The following is a 25,386-nucleotide window of genomic DNA, read 5'->3' as shown; positions in this document are numbered from 1 at the left end:
ATTTAAATTCAGTTAATAAATCTGGAAGATATAAAGGTAGTCTCAGTAATGATGACCATGACAAGTATTGTCGATGGTCATAAAAATCTATCTGGCTCACTAATGTCCTTTAGGAAAGGAAATCTACCATCCTTACCTGATCTAGCCTACATAGGACTCTAGACCCACAACAATGTGATTGACTCTTAACTGCTCTCTGAAATAGCCTAGCAGGCCACTCAGTTCAAAGGCAACTAGGGATGGGCAACAAATGCTGGTCTTGCCATTGGAAGAATAAAAACATTTAATTCAGTGTAAAAAACAGTACGTTATACTTCCTGATTTGCTGCTTGTAAGAATACTTCAATATGATTGGCTATATGACTGTTTACCGAGCTTGATAACATCGCTGTTACTGGATCCCCAGAGATCCCCTCCTTGTCTTGGCGCCAGATGCATATTGATGTCAGGACAAGAGAACTCCATTCCACAGAGATTGCAGCTTTTTTCAAGGTCAGTGGTGAGTGACTATGCTTTGCTGCTAACCACAAAACCTGGACTATTAAGTAAATTGTTCAGAAGATGGGAAATAATAAAACAGTGTATACGGGTGCATTTATAAAATGTTCTATTTAAATTATACAATTGACTACTATAATATAAAATATAGATTAAAACAAAAATACAGTAGTTAATTCTCTGGTAAAGTTCACAATGTACATTTTACAATAAGACCTTGTACCACCAAAAGTTTTCACATTCCAAAAATGTGATACAGTATTTCATTGATATATAAAATCAAAGTTGTGCAACTTTATTCACTTATGCTTCTGTGAAAGCATTTTACAATATGCAATGTACAAAGATATAAATGAACAGGTTTATATAGTTTATGATCTAACATTGCAGGCAGAATATTTACCATGTTAAATGTAAATGTGAAATGGAGCACAGTCGCGTGATTGCTGTACTATTTTACAATTGTGAAAATACGTGAACCCTGGCATTATTGCAATAAATAATTCACAAATTTGAAGAGGCAGGTGTGAAACCACTTGAGTTAGCAGTGCATGTAGCATATATCGATAGTTAAAAAATTAAGAATTACAGTAATTGCCATCAGATAGCTGCTAGATCATACAAAGAATTATTTGGCTAGTTGGAAGGTTTTATGCATTTAGCACTGTAACATGTAACATATATGATGCATGTAAGGAAAGCAAAAGTCACTAGTGCAAAATAATTATGAAAGGCCACAATAAGTATTACATTTGAGTATAAATATTAAACCATAATCTTAAGACACTGTTGAGATTTTATAACAGCAGGTAAAATGTTCTTTCAATGCCCCCACATTGTGTTACTTCTGTAAGAATTCTTTAAATTTCAGCTTCCTTTCTGGTTACATATTACTTAACTAAATTATATGCTTGTGTTTCCATAGTTTCACATGCAACAGTACCAAGGTTGAAAGCAACTTTAATTTCTTAAAACAAAGGACGTTTCAAAAATATTCAGGTGGATAGAATAAACAGGAAATGAGTTGTGATAAGGATATACACCTGAAATGTTAATCTTTTTGTCTGCAGTTTCTGACTGACTAGCTGTATATTTCCAGCATTTTCTGTTTTCATTAGTTAAACTGAATAGTGTTGAATATTGAGAAGTAGCATTCCAGAAAGCATAAAACCACCTCTCTTCAGTCCATTATGTTCCGATATGTGGGAAAACACACATTAAGTAATCTTCAGGAAACTGAATAATCAACAATCCATTTTAAACTTATCAAATGAGTTGTCAATTTTGGTCAGAGTTTTTCTAATGCGTAGGGCAGTTAGTCTTGCTGATGGATTGTGATACCAGCATTCCTTCATCACCTTTGCAAGAGATGTTAATGTCTGTTGAGGAAGATGCAGTAGGGGTTAGCAAACATTAAATAAAATAATTAAAATATTCTCCATTACTGCTCATGCAATTAGATTTTTATTCTTCTCCAGAACTCTAGCTTTTTGAAACCCAGAGAAATATTTTTTCCATAACTATGCTCTCAGGCACTTAGCTAATTACTAACTGTTGAGGAAGACCATTATGATTTTGTAGCTTGAGGAATTGCATTATAGCTTTAGAAAACAATGGTAGTGACAAATCCAAGAACTGAAAACCACACAGAACTATTACGTCTCCAGCTGATGCAGAGAATCCAACTCCTCACCATTTCAGTGCAGCAATGAAGGCGCACCAGGTTTGAAATAATTATGTGCCAAAAAGACAATTTTAAATAGAGGCAAGTTGAAGAAAATTTAAATTCCATAAAAAAGTCCCCAACTGTACAACCTTCCAGAGAAAAAAATCACTAAGATATTTGTTGTACACATCATGGCATCAACAAAATGACCTTACATGGAGTTTTGGAAATGCCAATGTAAATGGGGCTTGCAAATCTGAAGCAATTTCAAGAGTAATTGACTTATGTTCCCTCAAAGGTGTAAGAATGCACCCTAAAATAGATAAGCCTGCTGCTCCAAGAACAAAGGAATTCAGCTTTTAAATTTCAATATTATGAAATTGTAGTTTCTCTATTTTCCCTCATATTGTGGATCATTCAATTTTCTCATGCAATTATTCAAATAACTGGTATAATTTTCACACTCAAACCTCCTCACGTCTTTGAAACATCAGCAAGATATTGTATAATAATGGTGACTTATTTTCTCAGGACACCTTTTAATAATCTATAGTTTCCATACCAAGAAGATAACTTGCATTTTATTATAATTATTTTCAGGTACAGCATATGCTATATCATTCCAGAAGCAAAATTATCCAACTAAGTAAGGGCAATTATGGTTATATTTTCTCATGCATCAGTATTTAGTATTGAAAGATCCAACAATCTAATTTTAACAAAAAAAGTTAAGAAAAAGGCTCAATCAAAAATTGAAATCGTGAATCAAAAATGCTAACAGTTTCAAACAATATTGATGCAGTTCAAGCATTAAAGATGAAAATGATATAAAACTTGATAAGAATCTACAGTTGTGCGTCCTTACCACATGGGCCCCTGTTTTGGTTATGTAATTACATTCACATACATATATGTCAGCATCCATTTCCTTTAACTTTTCCACATCCATAATTTTAATGAAAACTTTCCATGTAAATTTGTCATGCTGTTTTTACATTCCCTCAAAGAATAGAGTCAGAGAATGGTTACTGCATACAAGGAGGAGGTCATTTGTGTCATCTGGGTCCAGACCCTTATACCAATCTCAATTTCACTCCATCTACTCTGTCCAGATCCCTCATGATTTTGAGCACCCTTATCAAATCTCCAGTGCACCTTCTCTTTAAGGAGAGCAGCCCCAGCTTCTCCAACTACGCACACAACTGTAATCCCACATCCCAGGAATCAATCTTATCTTTTCTGCATTGCCTCCAAAGCCTTCAAGTTCTTCCTTTTTAGCCTGTATATCCCACATTAAAACATTTTTAAAAGGATATAAATGCAAGCATTATAAATTATAATGGATCTATATCAAAAAAAGGACTTGCTTTAAAATGAGGAACAGAACTGTGCCTATGTTTCCTGATTCAATTGTTCCCTGCCCTCTAACCACACTGTGCCTGAACCCTTAACTTGGCCTTCATTCTGTGTGCAATGCCACAGAAAATCAATTAATTCTATAGAAAAGGTAACACCAGATTTGAGGAACAGGGGTACAAAATCCAGACAATAACTTATTGGGACTTCTTTATACACAACTTGTGCACATAGCACTTGTGCCATAATTCTTTATCCAAGCTTCCTGCCGAACGTAATTAGCAGACATTACTTCCTTAAGCTAACAACATTTTACTGCAATATATAATATTAGTTTTTAACACTATTACACTTGCAGTTTTCCACTGTGCAAATTCAATTTTAGTCTTGCATCTTGAGAATGTCTAAACATTTATTTTACTTTCTATTAATTCAAGAAGTTTTTTTTAAACAAGTGTTTCCAATTGACAAAGAATCTAGAAAGCTTGAGACTTGCAAAATATTTTTAATATGGCAGTCCTGAAGCACTGACAGTAGAATTTCAATACTTACTGGATCTGAAAACCATCTATTAGGAATATTTGGTCTTTGTTGATCCACACAAATGACCTTCTTCATATCATCAAAACCAGGATCGTTAGGAACAAGATCATAAAATGGAGGCTTATAATCTTCTACAATTCCTAAATAAAAACAAAAACTGTATGAAGAATAGAATTGATAAAGGTATTAATATGCAGTGCTACTGATCAAATGTTGCAATCCCTGAATCCAGTTGATGTTAAAAAAAATAAAAACCAGATCAGGAAAATAACTTTATTCAGTTTTCTTGGTGCTAAGCTCTTCTGGCTACCTATAGGGAAATTCACTATGGGAGCCATTTCAAATATGTTAAAAATTCAATCCTTTTCATTATTTGTGAAACAGGTACAATGTACAGTGGATAGGTATCTGGGTTTAATGATTTAAAAAGCATTTGACATTTTAGGAACACAAACAGGAAATCATTCATTTGTTCCTAAAATGGTCATCATGGCCTGGATTTTCACAACAATGGTATTGCAAAAATGTCAGAGGATCCCAAAAATCCAAAGTCCCATCCCCAAACATGCCACTTGAACAAAATATTTATTTTTATAACATATCATGTAGTTGAAGGAATGTAAACATAGTGAATGGGGTTTTATCAATGAGAGATTTTTTTAAATAAAATAAAGTCTGCAATAGACACTTTAGAACTTTAGTTTTTTTTAAATCTCAGCATGGATGCTGAGGTCTACCTATAGCAGATACATGGAAGGTGTAAAGTCAAAGGATGGTATGGCATGAATTGGCACTAAGTTGGCATAAGGACTATAAAGGGCCATGGTGATAGAGGGCATAAGGTGGCACTGGTTGGCATGGATGGGCATGGGGAGTATATGGAGGGTGTGGGTGGGTGGGGGGGGGGGGGGTGTAGGGGGGGTGAGAGAGGCAAGGGCTGTTTTTTGATTTATTGCTTTTTAAAAAATCTTGGGCTAAGTGCCAGTGCACCGGGGCTGACATTCCACCCAGCCCATCTCCACACCCAGCAGCCTCCATGCTATGTCCAGAGCTGCTGGCGCACAGTTCCCATTTTCACCTGCAACCATAGCCTCTTCCCCACCCCCAACCGAAAACCTGACGGTCTGGGACATTTTCTCCCGGGTTGGGTTTACAGAGCCGGGAATTGTCCCGACTCCACACACCTTATCCAGGAGTGAAAATTCAGGCCTATATACCTGTCTTACAAGCACTTTTAAAACACTTGAGCAAAAAGGTTATCCACTGACTCAACAAACAGATACACCATAATTTACGGTATTCAACAGCTGCAGTCTTCCCAGCTGGAATGTATAACTTGTTCAGCAATAGGACCATGTTCAGCTGCAAGGCCGATGAAGTTAAATAACCTAGCATTCGCAATCCAGATTTTCAAAAAATAGTCATTAAGTTGAGCTGCTGATTGGTTCTTTCAACGTGTAACACACTACACCCAATGTAAATCTGTGCCTTTTGGACAGGGAGCAAACCATTCAGTAATTGGTAATGGGTCAGGGCAGGAAAAATCCATCTTAAAAATAAGCTGTACAGCAGGAGAGAATGGCACACTATCCTTTCATGCCAGGATCAATAGGATTATCATCACTTCGTTTTCATCCTTTGTGAAATAATAGGTCTAACTGACAATATAATTTAGAAAGGACGATTGGTGTGAAGTTTAAATGTCATCCTGGCTGGAGCAGTGCAGGGTGCTCTTTAGATATTGAGGCTAAGATATAAATGGAATGGAGGGACTTTACTCTGTAGCTGACTACCTGATCAGAGAATGATTGATGCTGACCTTAGGTGCTTGAAATGAAATGCCCCTGTGCTAACGTGGCTTAACTTGATAAACACAGATATTTATTAAAATTTTTTAAGTTTACACAGGCTTCTGTAATTGGAACCAAGAACAAGAGCTATGGTTGATACATATTATAACCAAGACATTTATAGAAAGTCTAGATGATTTTCTTCTCCACTGTCTGGGCAATTATCTGGAGAAGCATATCACCCATCTTTGAAATGCGCTCACCATTCTCCTATACCTAAAGCCAGCTCTGAGCCTACATTGCATTTTATAACTTAAAAATGGAAAACCCATTATGTAAGGTCATCAATTGCCTTAGATATCAGTAAGACCTTTTATCCCAATCAGGTCAATGTCAACAAGTTATGCAAGGTTGAAATGTTTCTTTTCTTTAAATGAGCACTTAATGTGGCTGCTAAAACAAAAGCAAAATAATCGAGAGGCTGGAAAAACAAACAACAGAAAATAATGGAAATGGAAATAATCATCTGGTGGGGCAGCATCTGTGGAGAGAGAACCAGTTAATGTTTTATGAACGGCCACCAGCCTGAAACATTGGGCGAAATCTTGTTGCCATGGCGAGTGTCCTCACAGTGAGACAGGAAATGAGCCAGACTTCTTCTCAGGAGGCGGGACCACCGGCCATGTGTGGCCGCATGGCGGCTAGCCAATTACCTCTGCACAATTAAGGGGCACAGCCAAATGTGCAGCTGGGGTGGGCAGAGTCAGCAACTCCCTGCCATTAGCTCATGAGATTGAAGGTCCGGGCTCCATATTTAAGATGGTAACTGAACAGGCATCCACTTCAGGCAAGCTAGTAACATAATTTAAACCATCTGAGAGGATCTTGAACTTGAACTGCTGCCACCCCCTCCCCACCAGCCACAGTTGGAATCCTGGATTTGCAAGCACCCTCCATGGACCTTCCCTTCATCACCTTTTATCCTCCCTCCATCACCCTACCCTGCTTTGTCACCCTCAAGCCACCCACCATCACCCTTGATAAACTGTCAGCCTAAAGCTGCTCCCTATCACCATCAAGCTTCCTCCTGCACCCTAGATCTGTGTCCCATCACCCTCGAACTGCCAGCCATCATCCTCTACCTCTTCTTAATTCCCCTCAATCTCTCCCAGCCTCACCATTGATCCGCCATCAGTCTTCCTTGATCTCCCCTCTACCATGCTTGACCTGCATTTGGGAGAGATTGACCTTCCCTCAGTCCGTTCCCCACAAACCTTCTTAGCACCACCACAACCTGACCTCCCTGGACAGCTGCCACCCAAGCTCAATGCAACAGCTCAGCCTCTTCTTCCTTGGTTCAGAAAAGCATCCCAGACAAGAAAAGCAGCTCCTACTCACTCCAAACCGACCAGGGAGACTACCTCGCCTGGTGCACACTACCTTTAATCAGTTGTGAATCTGAAAGTATGTATTTCTTGTTTGCTGCCAACTTAATCATAAAGGCAAAAGTAAAATACTGCAGATGCTGGAAATCTGAAACAAAAACAAAAATAGCTGGAAAAACTCAGCAGGTCTGGCAGCATCCGTGGAGAGGAATGCAGTTAATGTTTCAAGTCCGTATGACTCTTCATCATCTGCTGAGTTTTTCCAGCTATTTTTGTTTTTGTTTACTCATAAAGGTACAATTTATCCTTGCAACCATGAGTTTTCGTGAGTATGCATGACATGCTAATACATTACAAATAACTTTCTGCCACTTGCAGTCGGGAACCATGATACTTCTTTAATCCATCACCAACATACATCCTGCCGTCAGGAAGCTGACATTTTGTCTCCTGCACATTTATGGCCCTCACCTGCCTTGTCTCCTGCTGCCAGAAGATTCACAAGATTACAACTGTCGACTCTGTCCTTCTCTTTGCAGATGCTGCCTTACCTGCTGCTTATTTTCAGCATTTCTGTTTCTGTACCCAATATAGCTGACCTAATTTCCAAGGTGAAAATAGTCAACAAATTCACCCAGGGAAAAAAAAGACCCTCAAGTTAATACATTAAGGTGTTCCATACTACGATGTATCAGAACAAAAATAAGTAACCCTTCAGACTGCCTTTATATTACAGATCATTTAAGTATCAAAGGAAAATAGCAGGACAAAGAATTAGCAGGACTGGCAGGAACACAACATGCACCAGTGACGTGATAGCCTTGACAACACATGTTGAAGTGTGCAGGCACAAGCTGAACAGTCGCCTTTGAGGGTGTGCTATTCTATGATTCTATCAATTAGTAAGTATGCACCAGGGAGAATTTGGCTTCAGTAGCGAGTGAGTGTCACGTACAAAGCACTTGGATTTTTTGATTAAAAGTCAACTTTTACATGAGACCAACCATTACTCAAGTACATATGGTAGTTTCCCATAAAATCTATTCACTGGATGTAACCAAGAGGTGGATTTTGGCTGCCCAGGTAGTGCAACCATGATGGAACATCTAGTTCGAGAGATTCTGACAGGTTGCATGTTTTTAGCAAGTTACATTTCGCTCCACTTTAACTCAGGCAATAACAATTGGTTGTATCACTGACAAAATGGTTACATCCTACATATTTCCAAAGTGTGATTCAGATATATATCTTTAATTACTGAAAATGCAAAATATTTAGCCCTGGTATAAGTTCTTTCTGAGAAATGGCAAAACAGATTAAAACCTATTTTTCAAATACATAGATGACAGAGTACTTTAACGAGTCTTTTGTATTGAGGTTAGGAGGGTCCAAGCTTAAAAACCTACATTAGTCAGGTGTGCTATTTTCTAGCTTATGCATTTTAAAAATAAACTTAGCAAAAGAAATCTGTTCATGGATTTGTGGCCAATACTTTCTGGGAAACGTATTAGTATGAAGCTTATCATTAAGTGAAATGATAAATAAAACTGAAATTTCTTGGAAATAAAATCTCCGAATGCGTCATAGACTTAAATGCAATGATAGAGATAACACATTCAAGACATTTGGAAAGAGGAAATGTGATCCATAACAATACTGTTAGTGCTGAAAATAAAAATTCAATTCAACATGCTATTTCTGTGAATCCTGGAAACCACCCAACTTTCAGCTTAAAGACTGCTTTTAAATTAATTGGAATAGATTAATAAAACATAAGAAAACTGATTTTTTTCAATGTAAGATTTTGATAACACTAATTTTTAGGATTCTATATCGATATGAAGTGGCATTTTAGGATTGTGCCTTAGCCATCTTTTTAAATAGTTCAGTCTGAATTTCTGCTGGTGAGGCAATTACCAGTTAAGACAGCCTGGGAAGAGGAAGGGAGCTGCTCACAATGAACTGGTCTTCATTAACTAAATCACTTTAGTGGTGCCAAAAATATCTGGGTTAAAGCAATTGTATTGATCTTATTTACACTATTTGCAATTGAGGACCTCATTGTCAGCATTAAAGAAATAAACAAAAGCTTTGAACTCAGCAGCTTGAACTTAGTAAAGCACCTTATCTTTAAACAAGAACCCTGTATTTTTAGTAGGTTTTGGCTTACTAACTGCTTTGATCTATTAACCATGTCTGTTGGACAGAACGCATATATTTAAAGAAGATATTCCTTTCTTTGAGATTATGCTAGGGATTATTACTTAACACAGAGATAAAAACAAAAAAACTGCGGATGCTGGAAATCCAAAACAAAAACAGAATTACCTGAAAAAACTCAGCAGGTCTGGCAGCATCGGCGGAGAAGAAAAGAGTTGACGTTTCGCGTCCTCATGACCCTTCAACAGAACTTGAGTTCGAGTCCAAGAAAGAGTTGAAATATAAGCTGGTTTAAGGCATGGGGGGGGGGGGCTGCGGAGAGAGAGAGAGAAGTGGAGGGGGGTGTGTGGTTGTAGGGACAAACAGGCAGTGATAGAAGCAGATCATCAAAAGATGTCAACGACAATAGAACAAAAGAGCGCAGGTGTTAAAGTTGGTGATATTAGCTAAACGAATGTGCTAATTAAGAATGGATGGTAGGGCACTCAAGGTATAGCTCTAGTGGGGGTGGGGAGAGCATAAAAGATTTTAAGATATTTAAAAATAATGGAAATAGGTGGGAAAAGAAAAATCTATATAAGTTATTGGAAAAAAAAGGAAGGGGGAAACAGAAAGGGGGTAGGGATGGGGGAGGGAGCTCACGACCTAAAGTTGTTGAATTCAATATTCAGTCCGGAAGGCTGTAAAGTGCCTAGGCGGAAGATGAGGTGTTGTTCCTCCAGTTTGCGTTGGGCTTCACTGTAACAATACAGCAAGCCAAGGACAGACATGTGGGCAAGAGAGCAGGGTGGAGTGTTAAAATGGCAAGGGACAGGGAGGTTTGGGTCATTCTTGCGGACAGACCGCAGGTGTTCTGCAAAGCGGTCGCCCAGTTTACGTTTGGTCTCTCCAATGTAGAGGAGACCACATTGGGAGCAACGAATGCAGTAGACTAAGTTGGGGGAAATGCAAGTGAAATGCTGCTTCACTTGAAAGGAGTGTTTGGGCCCTTGGACGGTGAGGAGAGAGGAAGTGAAGGGGCAGGTGTTGCATCTTTTGCGTGGGCATGGGGTGGTGCCATAGGAGGGGGTTGAGGAGTAGGGGGTGATGGAGGAGTGGACCAGGGTGTCCCGGAGGGAGCGATCCCTACGGAATGCCGATAGCGGGGGTGAAGGGAAGATGTGTTTGGTGGTGGCATCATGCTGGAGTTGGCGGAAATGGCGGAGGATGATCCTTTGAATGCGGAGGCTGGTGGGGTGATAAGTGAGGACAAGGGGGACCCTATCATGTTTCTGGGAGGGAGGAGCAGGCGTGAGGGCGGATGCGTGGGAGATGGGCCGGACACGGTTGAGGGCCCTGTCAACGACCGTGGGTGGAAAACCTCGGTTAAGGAAGAAGGAGGACATGTCAGAGGAACTGTTTTTGAAGGTAGCATCATCAGAACAGATGCGACGGAGGCGAAGGAACTGAGAGAATGGGATGGAGTCCTTACAGGCAGCGGGGTGTGAGGAGCTGTAGTCGAGGTAGCTGTGGGAGTCGGTGGGTTTGTAATGGATATTGGTGGACAGTCTATCACCAGAGATTGAGACAGAGATGTCAAGGAAGGGAAGGGAAGTGTCAGAGATGGACCACGTGAAAATGATGGAGGGGTGGAGATTAGAAGCAAAATTAATAAATTTTTCCAAGTCCCGACGAGAGCATGAAGCAGCACTGAAGTAATCATCGATGTACCGGAGAAAGAGTTGTGGAAGGGGGCCGGAGTAGGACTGCAACAAGGAATGTTCCACATACCCCATAAAGAGATAGGCATAGCTGGGGCCCATGCGGGTACCCATAGCCACACCTTTTATTTGGAGGAAGTGAGAGGAGTTGAAGGAGAAATTGTTCAGCGTGAGAACAAGTTCAGCCAGACGGAGGAGAGTAGTGGTGGATTGGGATTGTTCGGGCCTCTGTTCGAGGAAGAAGCTAAGGGCCCTCAGACTATCCTGGTGGGGGATGGAGGTGTAGAGGGATTGGACGTCCATGGTGAAGAGGAAGCGGTTGGGGCCAGGGAACTGGAAATTGTTGATGTGACGTAAGGTGTCAGAGGAATCACGGATGTAGGTGGGAAGGGACTGGACAAGGGGAGAGAGAAGGGAGTCAAGATAACGAGAAATGAGTTCTGTGGGGCAGGAGCAAGCTGAGACGATCGGTCTACCGGGGCAGTTCTGTTTGTGGATTTTGGGTAGGAGATAGAAGCGGGCCGTCCGAGGTTGGGCGACTATCAGCTTGGAAGCAGTGGAAGCCAGTAGCTGTCATCAATTCTTCAGCTGATTTCAGCTGGTCATCCAGATCCCTGTATTTCGGGATACTGGCTGGGTGACGCCCTTTCTTTGCCACTTTGGGACCGCTCCCTGGCACCGTCTCTGCTTCTTCCCCTTGAGGTGGATTTTCCACGTCCAAAGCACCTTCTGCCTGGCTGCTTTGCGTAGTTGGTATCTCCGTTGGCTTCTGCCCTGCTTTCAGGAGACATTGTCTCTTCAAGCCAATCTGTTTATCGTTTTAGATGTTAGATGGACCATAATCCTTTTGTTTATGTCAGCGCAGCCTTCGTACTGCCTCTCCAATTTTATGAGGAGTTCTGTTTCCTCTTGCGTCCATTTGTAGTCTCTCCGGCCAGGTTTACCCTGTTGTGAGTGAGCTTCCAACCTGATAGTCGCCCAACCTCGGACGGCCTGCTTCTATCTCCTACCCAAAATCCACAAACAGAACTGCCCCGGTAGACCGATCGTCTCAGCTTGCTCCTGCCCCACAGAACTCATTTCTCGTTATCTTGACTCCCTTCTCTCTCCCCTTGTCCAGTCCCTTCCCACATACATCCGTGATTCCTCTGACACCTTACGTCACATCAACAATTTCCAGTTCCCTGGCCCCAACGGCTTTCTCTTCACCATGGACGTCCAATCCCTCTACACCTCCATCCCCCACCAGGATGGTCTGAGGGCCCTTAGCTTCTTCCTCGAATATAGGCCCGAACAATCCCCATCCACCACTACTCTCCTCCGTCTGGCTGAACTTGTTCTCGCGCTGAACAATTTCTCCTTCAACTCCTCTCACTTCCTCCAAATAAAAGGTGTGGCTATGGGTACCCGCATGGCCCCCAGCTATGCCTGTCTCTTTATGGGGTATGTGGAACATTCCTTGTTCCAGTCCTACTCCGGCCCCCTTCCACAACTCTTTCTCCGGTACATCGATGATTACTTCGGTGCTGCTTCATGCTCTCGTCGGGACTTGGAAAAATTTATTAATTTTGCTTCCAATCTCCACCCCTCCATCATTTTCACATGGTCCATCTCTGACACTTCCCTTCCCTTTCTTGACCTCTCTGTCTCAATCTCTGGTGATAGACTGTCCACCAATATCCATTACAAACCCACTGACTCCCACAGCTACCTCGACTACAGCTCCTCACACCCCGCTTCCTGTAAGGACTCCATCCCATTCTCTCAGTTCCTTCGCCTCCGTCGCATCTGTTCCGATGATGCCACCTTCAAAAGCAGTTCCTCTGACATGTCCTCCTTCTTCCTTAACCGAGGTTTTCCACCCACGGTCGTTGACAGGGCCCTCAACCATGTCCGGCCCATCTCCTGCACATCCGCCCTCACGCCTTCTCCTCCCTCCCGGAAACATGATAGGGTCCCCCTTGTCCTCACTTATCACCCCACCAGCCTCCGCATTCAAAGGATCATCCTCCGCCATTTCCGCCAACTCCAGCATGATGCCACCACCAAACACATCTTCCCTTCACCCCCCCCTATCAGCATTGCGTAGGGATCGCTCCCTTCGGGACACCCTGGTCCACTCCTCCATCACCCCCTACTCCTCAACCCCCTCCTCCGGCACCACCCCATGCCCACGCAAAAGATGCAACACCTGCCCCTTCACTTCCTCTCTCCTCACCGTCCAAGGGCCCAAACACTCCTTTCAAGTGAAGCAGCATTTCACTTGCATTTCCCCCAACTTAGTCTACTGCATTCGTTGCTCCCAATGTGGTCTCCTCTACATTGGAGAGACCAAACGTAAACTGGGCGACCGCTTTGCAGAACACCTGCGGTCTGTCCGCAAGAATGACCCAAACCTCCCTGTCGCTTGCCATTTTAACACTCCACCCTGCTCTCTTGTCCACATGTCTGTCCTTGGCTTGCTGCATTGTTCCAGTGAAGCCCAACGCAAACTGGAGGAACAACACCTCATCTTCCGACTAGGCACTTTACAGCCTTCCGGACTGAATATTGAATTCAACAACTTTAGGTCGTGAGCTCCCTCCCCCATCCCCACCCCCTTTCTGTTTCCCCCTTCCTTTTTTTTTCCAATAAATTATATAGATTTTTCTTTTCCCATCTATTTCCATTATTTTTAAATATCTTAAAATCTTTTATGCTCTCCCCACCCCCACTAGAGCTATACCTTGAGTGCCCTACCATCCATTCTTAATTAGCACATTCGTTTAGATAATATCACCAACTTTAACACCTATGTGTTCTTTTGTTCTATTGTTGTTGACATCTTTTGATGATCTGCTTCTATCACTGCTTGTTTGTCCCTACAACCATACCCCCCCCCACTTCTCTCTCTCTCTCCGCCTCCCCCCCCACACACCTTAAACCAGCTTATATTTCAACTCTTTCTTGGACTCGAACTCAAATTCTGTTGAAGGGTCATGAGGACTCGAAACGTCAACTCTTTTCTTCTCCGCCGATGTTGCCAGAACTGCTGAGTTTTTCCAGGTAATTCTGTTTTTGTTTTTTATTATCACTTAACATCTGCTCTTAATTTCCTTACTATCTGTGGGAATAGGTTAACATGTTTTACATGAACTGTCTACATGAGTTATATATTTAGTCCTGGTATAAGCTCTTCCTTCTAAGCAAGTAATAGGATACAACTTTGTTTGTACAACTGCGCTGTATCTACAAGAATGTGTCATTTGTTCACAATGGATTACCTCTGGGGTCTAACGAAGTAAGAGACAGACATTTGTCTTCGGCCTGCATGACTCTAGTTACCGAGGTGGGGTGACATCAGATGACCCTCACCTAAGCCAATGAAAACAGGTAACTGTGACTTCCTAATAAGGGACAAGGAACAATCAAAATTAGGGATAAAAGTTGGAAACTCAGTCTTCATTGGCACAGTTTTACCATTGCTCCTGTGGTACAATTCTTCTGAGACACTGTTCTCAACATTACTTCATAAACAGAAAAGAAAGTCTTCACCTGTGTTGGCAGCATTCGAAGAATCCTAGGCCTTGAGGAATAAGAAATGGCCATGCTGTCTTCACTGCTTTTGTTAAATATATCCAACATATTGCTTTTTTTTCCTTCTCCGCTGATGCTGCCAGACCTGCTGAGTTTTTCCAGGTAATTCTGTTTTTGTTTTGGATTTCCCGCATCTGCAGTTTTTTTTATTTTTATCTTAATAAATTCTACTTGATTCATAAATACTGTTGTTCATAGTTTGTTAGATCAGGCACAACTGAAGACTGCGTTGTTATAAATTAAGAATTTAGAATGTAAATATTTTAGGTAGAAGGGTTTTAGACCTCAAAACCCCAAAAATTTACACAACAAATTATACATATTAATCAGTAGCCCCAACTATTATTAGAATTTCAAATAACATTTTCACTTACAATGAGGTTTAAATAAGAATCCCCAAGTCTATCAACCACAGCCTCTATGTGTGTTAGATATTTCATATTATTTATGACTGATGGTGATGGGCGCCTGTTCTAATCTTTTCTTTTGCTGGTCTTGGGAAAATCAATCAAATTTGCACCTCTTCAATATGTGATTATTGTCACATCAGAGAATCTTGGAGACTCTCCTTCAAAATGGAAAGAACCTTCTGCATCAATGGATTCAAAACCTTTGATATTTATGATTTCTGTCCATTGGTTTGTAAATTGTAAGCATCTTCCTATACATTTAGCTCAAAGGGGCCAACTAAGGACAACCAGGCAGAAGGATACAAAACATGGTATCATAGTATTAAGATGATCTCATCCAGTCTGCCAAAAGGTGGAGGACACCAATATAATATATTTTCTTAAAGGTAAAAGCAGCATATGATGCAAATGAATATGATAAATAAAAATGATAGAAAGAATGAATTTAATTGGTGCCACAGGGTGCTACAAACAGATGGAGAAAGGTGAAATAGGATGATGGGATATCCAAAAATTTGACTGCAGATATAATCTGTTGATTGTCACAAATTACAATATGTACAATTTTTAGGACAACTGAAATTTAAGGTGGAAAAATGTATTTCAGTTCATTAAACAACTGGTTCAATTCCAGGCTGCTGGGAATGCAAAGAAATATCACAATTACAGTATTCATTTATTATTTTTGGGAAAGGAAGAGACCAACAACAAAAAAGGATGGCTGCTAACATCATTGCGTCACTTCCTTACAATGTATTCTCTCTGAATTGCAGTTTTCTTATGATTTATGGTACCGTAGATCCTGATGTAACATTGTGATATAGCATTTGTAAGTTAAAATTCCAAGGAATACAGCTGGTTTGTATAATAGTCCAGTTTTTGCTGTCAAAATAAGGATGAGATGAATGGTGTCCCATTATTTAAGTATAAATGGTACAGCAATTTCAGGCAAGATGTGCAGTTAAATGCCAGTACCCAAATGCTGCTGTCAATTGCACCTTTCGCTTCACAAGGTCAGCATTTCACTGTCTGGCTCACCATTGACATGCATTGAATGGCAAAAAAATGCTGTATTTACATGCTAAACTACATGAAACATTTACATGAAACTAAACCCACTGCAGAAATTTAAATCTCATTATTATAAGCACATGTACCTTTTAATGATATGATGACATTACTGCCAATCAACTTCTTTGGCGCTGAAAATAACTATTGCAGAATGGAGTGTCATTTCTACAGGTATTAATTATTGATTTTTTTTTTAATGAAATATAAAATTAAAACTTTTTGCTATTTCACTCAATCCAATTTTTCTCTATTTCCCTTTCTGTGCCTGATTTAACACTGAATTCACGTGCTCTAATTTATACTTCCTTTTCTGTCCTTCCATTGAAATATTGAGGAATAAATAATCTGTTTGGCTAAGGAGACGCACTGTCGATTGCCCTGTATACTTAGGTTCTGGTTGTCTTGTTTTCATCACCGCACTATTATCTGATCGAACTTTTAGTAATTTGCCATCCAAAAAAAAAATCTAAATATGCAAAGGCAAGGCTCAGAAGTGGCAGATGCCATTTGCTGCATGACTACAGAAAAGTCTGGTCTATTGTCTTCATGTTTAGCATGCATTGCAGAATAGAATCAGTACAGATGGAAGGTCATTCAGTGCAATGCACCTATATCAACTCTCTGAAAAGTCTTTCCATTTAGATTCAAGCACTGGCTGTTGTGCCATACACTTGCATTTTGCTTTAGCCCTTCTCTTTTAAAGAATATTGTGGATTCTCCGCCCACTGAGAGGGCATTTCATGCCCTAACAGCTCTCTGCATTAATATAAATTCTGTGTTATTTTGGTGATTATTTTAAATATACACCATTTAGTTACTGAATCACAGCACAGTGGAAATAGCTTTCTCCTACTTACTTTATCAAAATTCTTCAGATCTCCTTTTAACCTTGAAAAGCTCAGCAAGTCTGGCAGCATCAGCGAAGAAGAAAAGAGTTGACGTTTTGAGTCCTCATGACCCTTCAACAGAACTGAGTGAATCCAAGGAGAGGGGTGAAATATAAGCTGGTTTAAGGAGGGGGGCGTGGGTTGGGTGGGGGGACCAGTGGTGTGGTTGTAGGGACAAGCAAGCAGTGATAGGAGCAGATAATCAAAAGATGTCACAGACAAAAGAAAAAAAGAACACAGAGGTGTTGAAGGTGGTGATGTTATCTAAACGAATGTGCTAATTAAGAATGGATGGTAGGGCATTCAAGGTACAGCTCTAGTGGGGGTGGGGTGGAAAGATTAGCAGGGCATAAAAAATTTTAAAATAATGGAAATAGGTGGGAAAAGAAAAATCTATATAAATTATTGGAAAAAACAAAAGGAAGGGGGAAGAAACAGAAAGGGGGAGGGCATGGAGGAGGGAGTTCAAGATTGAAAGTTGTTGAATTTAATATTCAGTCTGGAAGGCTGTAAAGTGCCTAGTCGGAAGATGAGGTGCTGTTCCTCCAGTTTGCGTTGGGCTTCACTGGAACAATGCAGCAAGCCAAGGACAGACATGTGGGCAAGAGAGCAGGGTGGAGTGTTAAAATAGCAAGCGACAGGGAGGTTTGCGTCATTCTTGCAGACAGACAGCAGCTGTTCTGCAAAGCGGTCGCCCAGTTTACGTTTGTTCTCTCCAATGTAGAGGAGACCGCATTGGGAGCAACGAATGCAGTAGACTAAGTTGGGTGAAATGCAAGTTAGATGCTGCTTCACTTGAAAGGACTGTTTGGGCCCTTGGACAGTGAGGAGAGAGGAAGTGAAGGGGCAGGTGTTGCATCTTTTGCGTGGGCATGGGGAGGTGCCATAGGTGGGGGTTGAGGAGTAGGGGGTGATGGAGGAGTGGACCAGGGTGTCCCAGAGGGAACGATCCCTACGTAATGCCGCCGGGGGGGTGAAGGGAAGATGTGTTTGGTGGTGGCATCATGCTGGAGTTGGCGGAAATGGCGGAGGATGATCCTTTGAATGCGGAGGCTGGTGGGGTGATAAGTGAGGACAAGGGGGTCCCAATCATGTTTCTGGGAGGGAGGAGAAGACGTGAGGGCGAATGCGCGGGAGATGGGCCAGAAACAGTTGAGGGCCCTGTCAACGACCGTGGGTGGAAAACCTCGGTTAAGGAAGAAGGAGGACATGTCAGAGGAACTGTTTTTGAAGGTAGCATCATCAGAACAGATGCAACGGAGGCGAAGGAACTGAGAGAATGGGATGGAGTCCTTACAGGAAGTGGGGTGTGAGGAGCTGTAGTCGAGGTAGCTGTGGGAATCGGTAGGCTTGTAATGGATATTGGTGGACAGTCTATCACCAGAGATTGAGACAGAGAGGTCAAGGAAGGGACGGGAAGTGTCAGAGATGAAAATGATGGAGGGATGGAGATTGGAAGCAAATAAATTTTTCCAAGTCCCCACGAGAGCATGAAGCAGCACCGAAGTAATCATCGACGTACCGGAGAAAGAGTTGTGGAAGGGGGCCGGAGTAGAACTGGAACAAGGAATGTTCCACATACCCCATAAAGAGACAGGCATAGCTGGGGCCCATGCGGGTACCCATAGCCACACCTTTTATTTGGAAGAAGTGAGAGGAGTTGAAGGAGAAATTGCTCAGTGTGAGAACAAGTTCAGCCAGATGGAGGAGAGTAGTGGTGGATGGGGATTGGATTGAACAATCACCACCCCATGCCCACGCAAAAGATGCAACACCTGCCCCTTCACTTCCTCTCTCCTCACCGTCCAAGGGCCCAAACACTCCTTTCAAGTGAAGCAGCATTTCACTTGCATTTCCCCCAACTTAGTCTACTGCATTCGTTGCTCCCAATGTGGTCTCCTCTACATTGGAGAGACCAAACGTAAACTGGGCGACCGCTTCGCAGAACACCTGCGGTCTGTCCGCAAGAATGACCCAAACCTCCCTGTCGCTTGACATTTTAACACTCCACCCTGCTCTCTTGCCCACATGTCTGTCCTTGGCTTGCTGCATTGTTCCAGTGAAGCCCAACGCAAACTGGAGGAACAGCACCTCATCTTCCGACTAGGCACTTTACAGCCTTCCAGACTGAATATTAAATTCAACAACTTTCAATCTTGAACTCCCTCCTCCATGCCCTCCCCCTTTCTGTTTCTTCCCCCTTCCTTTTGTTTTTTCCAATAATTTATATAGATTTTTCTTTTCCCACCTATTTCCATTATTTTAAAAAATTTTTATGCCCTGCTAATCTTTCCACCCCACCCCCACTAGAGCTATACCTTGAGTGCCCTACCATCCATTCTTAATTAGCACATTTGTTTAGATAATATCACCACCTTCAACGCCTGTGTTCTTTTGTCTGTGACATCTTTTGATTATCTGCTATCACTGCTTGCTTGTCCCTACACCCACACCACCGCACCCCCCCCACTTCTCTCTCCCCACCCAACACCCCCCCCCCACCTTAAACCAGCATATATTTCACCCCTCTCCTTAGATTCACTCAGTTCTGTTGAAGGATCATGAGGACTCGAAACGTCAACTCTTTTCTTCTCCGCCGATGCTGCCAGACCTGCTGAGTTTTTCCAGGTAATTCTGTTTATGTTTTGGATTTCCAGCATCCGCAGTTTTTTGTTTTTATCTCCTTTTAACCTTGTTTACTTTAAAGAATTGTTCTAGTTTCTCGGGACTCTTGCTCACTAGAACTTCATAAATGAATGCAATATGCATAGTTTCCAGTTTTAATGGGAACAGTCCAATCAAATTTGAGTGTTGGTGATAGATAAACTACTGACTTTTTTTTATAAAAAGCCTAGTTATGCTAAAAAAAAACTTGGTCAAACTCTATACCCCCAGCACAGCATTCAAAATGGCTTCCTGAAACATATATGTGAGTATATTCTCACAACAAGTATGACATGATTCATTTTAGAAGGAAGAACACAGAGACAATATAAAATAAAGGCTATAATTCTAAATGGTGTGCAGAAGCAGAGGGGCCTGGGTGTGTAAGTGCATAAATCATTAAAGGTGGCAGGACAGGTTGCGAGCATGGTTAATAAAGCATATTGTATCCTAGGCTTTATTAATAGAACACAAGAAGGAAGTCATGTTGAACTTATATAAAACACTGGTTCAGCCTCAACAGGGTCACTGCAACCAATTTTGGACGCAACACTTTAGGAAAGGTGTGAAGGCTTTAGATAGTGCAGAAAATATTGATGGGAATGAATTTCCTCATCTCTGGAACCAGTTATGAAGATAGATTGGAGAAGTTAGGACATTTTCCTTGGAGAAGATAAGTTTAACAGAAGGTTTGATGAAGGTGTTCAAAATCATGAGGGGGTCTGGACAGAGGGAATAGGGCAAAAACTGTTCTCTCTAGTGGAAGGGTTGAGAACAAGAGACCACAGACTTAAGGTAATTGGCAAAGAAGCAATGCAGACATGAGGAGAAAATTTCATACAGTGAGTAGTCAAGATCTGAAATGCGCTGCCTGAGAGTGTGGTGGAGGTAGTTTCAGTCAAGGCATTCAAGAGGGAATTGGATTATTATCGAAAATGGAAGAATGTGCGGGGCTATGGGGAGATAAGGGAAAGGCACCAGGTGTACAGCTCATTCGGAGAGCCAGCATAGACACAATGGGCCAAATGACCTCCTTCTGGGATGTAACAATTCTGTGATCGTGTGAAGAGCAGAACGTACATTGAGAATTCAAAGTTAAAATTGAACTTGCAGCTTCAATTATACCACATACCTCAGTCCACTGATTGGGCAGAATTTAGCCCTCAATGGGCAGTCAGGCCCCACCGGCTCGGCAGCGGGTGGGTAGCTGAACTCCTCCGCCAAAACAAGCCCTGGTGCGATATTGAATGGGCGGGCCTTAGGCCTGCCCAACAGGAAGCACTATGTGTGCTGGGGGGGAGGGGGGAGGGACTCCCCAGTTGTCAAAGTGCACTCTTTCACACATGCACTCGAAAGACCGCACATTTCTCTGAGACTAAGTGCTGTCTCAGGGAGAGCGCTGAAAGTTTAATAAAACTAAAAAATAGCAAAATAAAAAAATTAACATGTCCCCCTCGTGACAATGTCACACGAGATGGGACATGTTAATAAATAGTACATAAAGTTTATTACCAAGTTCTTAAAAACAGACATGAAACTTCATCCCACCAGTGGATGAGATTTCACGCTTTTTCAGGAGCCCTTAAGGTTGGACGGGCAGAATCTTTAATTGGGTTAATTATCCTGTCAATGGCTTCAATTGGCCATTGACAGGTCGGCGGGCGCACAGCTGATTTCGCTGTCCACCCACCTTCCTGAATATTTAAATGGGGCGGGATGACGTCTTCCTCCTGACATTGGCGAGCGGGCCCCACCCCCAACTTGCTGACAGAAAAATTCTGGCCGTTAGCTGGGATTTACCACAAAGATGGTGGTCCCACCCACTGGTTGGAAAATAGGCACGATATCACCTCCAGCCCTGGAAGCCACAAGGGGATTTTGTCATCAGGCAATTAGTTGCCTGAGCTCATGGTTTCTGCCTCCCTGAAGTAGGCTGGCCCTCTGACAACCAGAGGACTGACAACTCTTCAGTCCCAGCAACACTGCCAGGAGTGGTAGCCACTACTGGCACTAAGGCAGGCCCCAAAGCAGGAGCAGCACTGGTGGCCTGAAATGAAGTTGTGGGGTGGGCTCATCTGGGCCAGTCAGGCATGCCCCAGTAGGAGTGCTGTGGATCAAGTGGGCAGGGTGCAGCCTTTGCTGCTTGGGGTGGGGGCCTTATGGGGCATAAGGTACTTGAACATGAGGAAAGCCCCAGCCTGCAGCCAAGCAGCCCGGGTATATCAAGTGACCTAATCACATGGTATGACCCCCAACCTGCTGGCAACATACCAGCAGCAGTGGGAAGAGAACCTTAAGGGCCACTTAAGAGCCTCAAATGACCCAAGAGCAGGCAGGTTGGTGAAAGAGCAACGGAGGAAGGTAGATGACAGGAAGGGCACCCATCCTGGCCAATTTGACATGTCCCAGCCCGCTCCCTGGTGAGGGGCATATCATGCTAAATAATGAGCCTCAAAAGCAGTAATAATTTATTTTTCCCTACATTTTAACAATAATAGCTATTAGAAGGATTATCTTAGTGTGTGAATATTACATGTATTAGTTACCCATGGATGCAGCTTATATTGGCCAGCATATTCCACATTTCTGCATTCGCCAGCCTGTCACTTTCCACCATTCATTTTAAATGGACAGGAAATGGGTTGACAAGCACAGAAACAGACTCCTCAGTTTGGTTTCTGCAGTAGATCAAAACTCAAATTATCATAATTATTTAGCATTGTAAATAAGTGCACAAGTGCAAATATCATGTTATTAAATTAAAAAATCACTTGGGGAAAATTTATTTTGCATAAGACGTTTTGTTTTACATTAAGTAACCACCAAATCGCACCTCCCCTGTAGGTCTCTTCCCCTGTACTCCTCTGGCACTTTTTCCATCAAGCTCCTCACCTTGTGCCACCCTTCACCATTCTATTAAAATACGCATTCTTTACATTTCCACAAACGGTATCCCGAGTCTCTCCCAGAGATATCTTCCTGTAACTTCTGCACTAAGAAACTTATTCTCGATCATTTCCATCTCAACTCACCTAGCCCTCTCCATTGACTTCACTGCTCTCTTCTACATAAACCTACTTCAAATGTAGTAATGAAGAGAGAAAATGTGCTGCACGAGGACATTGAAGCAATTCAAGGAAGTAATTCCTAAAAAGCATGGAGCACAGCAGGTAAAGGACAATTAGGAAACATCTAAAGATCCCAAGGGGTCTTGCCCCTACTGGTGGACAACCAACAAGACAAATCGCAGGGTTGGTCTCACAATTGTTATTACAATGTCTGCCATCATGTACTGTTCGTGGACAGGTTGTAGAGAGAATTACATTCATTACAACATGCTTTCATGTTGTGCAATGTGCTTTGAGATATTAATTCATCACTTCACATTTCTCCCAACAGCACAAGGCAGCTCAGAATTATTCCCTGAAACAAATTAAAATATATCATTGTTTTCCCACTTGAACCATGAAAAAGAATGTATGACAAATTCAAAGATCTACAATTACACTTCATTGAAATCCACATTAAAAATGAATGTATTTGTACAAATGCATGTTAAACAAAGGCAAAAATCAATATATATCTCAATGCCATAAAAACTAAGTAGTAGGACTAAACCAAACTATACTCTTTGTACACTTACAAAAGGAAGATAATAATGGATATTATACAACTTTAAAAACAGTTTTGTTACATTAATACCATTAGATAAACCCAAAACACCTTCCAAGCACTCACCATTGCTAATTGTTCTCCTTGCTACTTCCCACAAGACTAGACCAAAGGCCCAGATGTCAACTCTCCTATAGGAGTCAAACAGATTCACTTGGATCGTTTCATCCAATACTTCAGGCGCCATATATCGCTTGGTCCCTACCCTGGGATTATTGCCAACATCTAAGTGATTAGTGCACTGGGAGTGCATCACGGCAAGACCTAGAAACAAATGCAAAGGCAGCAAGTTAAAAAAAATTCCACAGTCTACCATCAAGGATCAGAATAATGAGTCAAGTAACTTTAAGTTTCACTTAATACAAAAATTTTAGCATCTCTACTTTTCCTTATACTCTGCAAAGCAGCTAACTAAGCATTTGAACAACACTATAATAACGGTTTCAGATATGGATATTTATCTCTTGTGGCATTCATGTGTAATCTGGAGATTGCAGCGTGGCTGTAACTTTGTAATACTGCCAGTCATAGCCAAGGAGCAAGAGACTACATGAAATGGAGAGTGGAGAACATCAAGAGGAGGAGGCAATGAAGCAAACCAAGGAGGAAATCTAAAAGTAGGAGCCACTAATTCAATCAGATCACTCTCTATTGTCACCCCCTCTTTAAAAAGAGGAAAAGATAAGCCAGTAAATTAAATTAACAGTCTGAAAGACTCAGGGAAAATGCCATCAGAACCGTCAAACGTACCACACACTGGTTCTCTGTCATAGTTAGAGTTACCAAGCAGTGCAGAATTAGAACACATCTCAGTGTATCACAGGTTTATGACTGACCTTTGGGCTCACTATCTGCCTCTCAAAATTGGCACTTTGTCAGCAGTGCCAAAATGTCTACCTACAACCAATGGATCAGATCTAAGCTCTGCAGTCCTGCCACATTCAGTCATGAATGGTGGTGGACAATTAAACAACTCACTGGAGGAGGAGGTTCCACAAATATCCCATCCACAATGATGGGGAAGCCCAGTACATCAGTGCAAAAGATGAGGCTGAAGCATTTGGTACAATCTTCAGCCAGGAGTGCCTTCTCTAGAGTTTTTCAGCATCACAAATGCCAATCTTCAGCCCAATTTAATTCAGTCCACATGATATCAAGAAATGGCTGAAGGCACTGGATACTGCAAAAGGCTATGGGCCCTGACTATATTCCAGCAATAGTACTGAAGACTTGTGCACCAGAACTTGCTGCACCCCTAGCCAAGCTGTTCCAGTACAGCTGCAGCCTGTTTATGTGGAATACTGCTCAGATATCTCCTGTACACGAAGCAGGACAAATCCAACCCGGTCAATTACCGGCCCATCAGTCTACTCTTGGTCATCAGTAGAGTGATGGAAGGGATCATCAACAGTGCTATCGAGCAGCACTTACACAGCAATAACCTTCTCACTCACGCAGAGCTGGGTTCCGCCAGGGTCACTCAGCTCCTAACCTCATTACAGCCTTGGTTCAAACATGGACAAAAGAGTTTAATAGCAGAGATGAGGTGAGAGTGACTGCCCTTGACATCAAAGCAGCATTTGACTGAATTTGCCATAAAGGAGCCCAAGCAAAACTGGAGTCAGTGGAACCAGGGAGAAAGCTTTCCACTGATTGGAGTCATACCTAGCACCAAAGTAAGATGGTTGTGGTTGTTGGAGGTCAATCATCTCAGTTACAGGACATTACTACAGGAGTTCCTCAGGGCATTGTCCTAGACCCAGCCATCTTCAGTTGCTTCATCAATGACCTTCCTTCCACTATAAGGAAAGAAGTGGGAATGTTCGCTGTTGATTGCACAATGTTCAGCACCATTCACGACTCCTCAGACACTGAACCAAATGCAGCAAGACCTGGACAATATCCAGGCTTGAGCAAACAAGTAGCAAGTAACATTCACACCACACAAATGCCAGGCAACGACCACCTCTAACAAGAGAATCAAACCATCACCCCTTGACACTCAATG

General features: G+C 42.0%; 1 protein-coding gene across 9 annotated transcripts in view; it reads right to left on the bottom strand.

Moving 5' to 3' along the window:
- Nucleotides 1-590: 590 nt before the first annotated feature.
- The window catches only part of LOC121284934 (activin receptor type-1-like), a 166,441-nt gene continuing 141,645 nt past the window's right edge, over nt 591-25,386 (bottom strand). For all 9 annotated transcript variants that reach the window (XM_041200874.1, XM_041200880.1, XM_041200878.1 and 6 more), the window contains 3 exons: nt 23,445-23,642; nt 4,073-4,203; nt 591-1,877 (listed from right to left, as the gene is read on the bottom strand). In XM_041200874.1, the coding sequence (XP_041056808.1) occupies nt 1,743-1,877; nt 4,073-4,203; nt 23,445-23,642 (464 nt within the window). In that variant the 3' untranslated portion in view covers nt 591-1,742. The remainder of the gene's footprint in view (nt 1,878-4,072; nt 4,204-23,444; nt 23,643-25,386) is intronic.

This window comes from Carcharodon carcharias, chromosome 12, assembly GCF_017639515.1.
Source record: "Carcharodon carcharias isolate sCarCar2 chromosome 12, sCarCar2.pri, whole genome shotgun sequence".
Lineage (NCBI taxonomy): Eukaryota > Metazoa > Chordata > Chondrichthyes > Lamniformes > Lamnidae > Carcharodon > Carcharodon carcharias.
The sequence above is the reverse complement of the archived record's forward strand: the minus strand, read 5'-3'. Positions and strand labels throughout refer to the sequence as shown.